The sequence below is a fragment of the Cebus imitator genome, unplaced genomic scaffold, assembly GCF_001604975.1.
Source record: "Cebus imitator isolate Cc_AM_T3 unplaced genomic scaffold, Cebus_imitator-1.0 Scaffold71, whole genome shotgun sequence".
Lineage (NCBI taxonomy): Eukaryota > Metazoa > Chordata > Mammalia > Primates > Cebidae > Cebus > Cebus imitator.
The window spans coordinates 4,020,325-4,023,568 of NW_016107386.1; the positions used below are offsets into that span (position 1 = coordinate 4,020,325).

At 42.4% G+C, this 3,244-nt stretch overlaps 1 protein-coding gene across 1 annotated transcript in view; it reads left to right on the top strand.

The window, feature by feature from the left end:
* CPN1 (carboxypeptidase N subunit 1) overlaps nucleotides 1–3,244 on the top strand; it is a 40,572-nt gene that overhangs the window by 13,713 nt on the left and 23,615 nt on the right. Inside the window, exons 3-4 of the mRNA XM_037739564.1 lie at nucleotides 82–266; nucleotides 735–792. Coding sequence (XP_037595492.1) covers nucleotides 82–266; nucleotides 735–792 — 243 coding nt within the window. The remainder of the gene's footprint in view (nucleotides 1–81; nucleotides 267–734; nucleotides 793–3,244) is intronic.

Here is a 3,244-nt window from a genome sequence, read left to right on the forward strand (position 1 = left end):
AAAGAAAAAAAAAAGAAAAAGTTAGAAAATATAGGATTCAATCTGAAACCTTCATTTTTCATCTTTTCATTTTCCCCTTAGGGTCCAAACAAGCTTGGGTATCTAGTTGGCAGGAACAATGCAAATGGAGTGGATCTGAACCGCAACTTCCCTGATCTCAATACCTATATCTACTACAATGAAAAATCCGGAGGCCCCAACCACCACCTGCCCCTTCCAGACAACTGGAAAAGTCAGGTAGGAGATGAAATTTGCAAACAAAGCAGGTAAATCAGCATCTGGAATGTCTTGCAGAAAGAATGCTAAGCCGGCTAGGCGTGGTGGCTCATACCTGTAATCCCAGCACTTTGGGAGGCCAAGGCGGGTGGATAACGAGGTCAGGAGTTCAAGAGCAGTCTGGCCAAGATGGTGAAACTCTGTCTTACTAAAAATACAAAATTAGATGGGCATGGTGGCAGGCGCATGTAATCCCAGCTTTTCAGGAGGCTGAGGCCGAGAATTGCTTGAACCTGGGAGACGAAGGTTGCAGTGAGCTGAGATCACACCACGGCACTCCAGCCTTGGTGACAAATCAAGACTCCCTCTCAAAAAAATAAAAAAAGAAAGAAAGACTGCTATGCCATCTTCACATCAACTAACAAGCAAGAATTAAGCATCAACTCAACTCAGTGTTAACCCATCTAGAGCAATAATACCTATTACTTCTGCATCTTTGTATTTATTTTCTTTCCCAGCATAGATCCCTCCATGAAGCACACACTCACTAAATGTTTGATGTTAGTGGTGATTGTGGTGAAGTAGATGAAAGCAGTATCATATGGTTGCATGGTTCTTAACAATTTTCCAAAATTATTTCATAGCCAGATTCAGTCGATCATGGCATCATGTGGTGAAATGCATCAAGCAGTGTTATCCATCTCTGTTACACTTACAGAGAAAATAATTTACATTCTCACAGGTAGTAATTGATGGAATCAGGATGAAGATGCAGGCCTTCTGATTCTTATTCCAACATTCTTTTTACTACGCTAGACTGTGGACAGAGAACTCTAGCATTCTATAGAGAAGTCTGTCTTACATGTGATAAACTGTATGCTTATCAACAATTAGCTATAGAAAGGGGTTCAGGCTGGGTGTGGCGTCCCACCCCTGTAATCCCAGCACTTTGGGAAGCTGAGATGGGAGGATTGCTTGAAGCCAGGAGTTTGAGACCAGCCTGGGTAACATAGTGAGGCCCCATCTCAACAAAAGAAAAATACAAAATTTAGCTGGATATAGTGGCATATGTTGTAGACTTAGCTATTTGGAAGGATCCCTTGAACCTAGAAGTTCACGAGTTCAAGATTACAGTGAACTATTATCCTGCCTGCTCAAGCCCTGGCGACAGAGCAACAGAGCAAGACCCTGTCACCAAAAAAAAAAAAAAAAAACCTAAAAAAAAAAAAAAAAAAAAAAAAAAAAAAAAAGGTTCAGGGAATCTAACCCTTAGTTGTTCCTTTTCCCTTTCTATAAGACCCTTGACTCCTTTATCATTACTACTCTCTCTCTGATTTCCCTTACTCTTCTAGTCAGAGGATCCATTCGATATTCCTAGGTCTCACTCTCCAAGAGACCTGTAATGGAAGTCCTTGGTAATGTGAGTGGTTTCACCCTGCTGGTGGGCCTGCTCCTGAAAATAACTAGGCATCCTCTGAGCATCACTGCCATCCCTGGTGATCACACTGTGTGGGGTAGTTTGAAACATTCTATTTGTGAATGTCTAAACTTAGAGACTGGGGAAAGAAAAGCAAAGCAGGTGTAAGCCTTTTAATTGGGAGTTTCCCAAAAGGAATACCCTGGGTTTTTTTCTCTCTTGAAAATGAAGCAAAGGCCATGCTGGTGTGTTAGATTTCAGACAGAAACTATCCTCTTTGTTCAAGTAAATAGCAAACAAAAAATAACTTTGTAAGGCTGGGAGCGATGGCTCATATCTGTATTCCCAACACTTTTGGAGGCAGAAGTGGGTGGATCAGCTGAGGTCAGGAGTTCGAGACCAACCTGGCTAACGTGGTAAAAACCACGTCTCTACTAAAAATACAAAAATTAGCCAGGTGTGGTGGTGGGTGCCTGTAATCCCAGCTACTTGGAAGGCTGAGGCAGGAGAATCGCTTGAACCCAGATTGCGAAGGTTACAGACTGCATCACTGCATTCCAGACTGTGTGACAGAGCAAGACTCCATCTCAAAAAAAAATAAATAAATAAACACCAAAAACCAAAAAAGCAAAAAACTTTGTGTTAGTCAGCATATCCAGCCAGAAGAACGTTCTGATGTTCAACTTGTTCCTCTAAGTAAAATAAGATAATTGAATCAATGATAACCAGACTTCCACTCAATCCTCATATAAATTTTAGAGGAAAAAGCAATGAGATTTCCCTCACTCCTGGTGGAACAGCCTTGAGGAAGAGGAACAGTGAGAAGCTGGCCTTATTCTGATAGACAGAGGCTTAGGACCCAAAGACAGAACTGCTCCAGAGGGTCTGAGCCCTGGTCACAGACCAAGACTGGTGCCCTCGAAATGATATCCATTCTGCTTGAGACTCAGCCCTATTGATCCAGTCCCCTTGGCATGGAAAAGATGGAGCCTTTAGAGCTGACCCATGGTCCAGGAGGAGCCATTAACTCAGTAACACCACATAATATCTAAGCATGTTCATCCCTAGAGGGGGAAAAACACAGCAGACTGTAAATTATTTACTTATACTGCAAGTCCAAGTGGATGCAAGGCTTTTTTTTGGAATACTATCACTAGCTAGCAATATAATATGCAACAGAAAGGGTGGAATTTCACTGCTTAGCCAAGACTGGCCCATCTGACAGTGTGTCTAACCCATGAGATTTGGATATGACCATAGGAGTGTGTTCTACATGTCAACATTACAGCAGGGAAGGAGGAGGTTGAAGCCATCACTGTAAACTAGCATTTTCCAGAAGATCGATTTATTGGAGTCCTAATTTTCGGCTAAGATGACTTAGAAGTCACTGGAGCAGTGGGTAAAATGGAAACCCTTTTCTAGGGTCTAGAGAGAGGCCAAGCTAGGGCTCTGAGCTCTCCAATCATGGTACCTCTTCATACAGAACTCTTTTTTGGCTGGGAATGGTGGCTCATGCCTGTAATCCCAACACTTTGGGAGGCAGAGACAGGTAGATTGCTTGAGGAGTTTAAGACCAGCCTCTTTGGTTACTGTAGTCTTGTAGTATGAAGT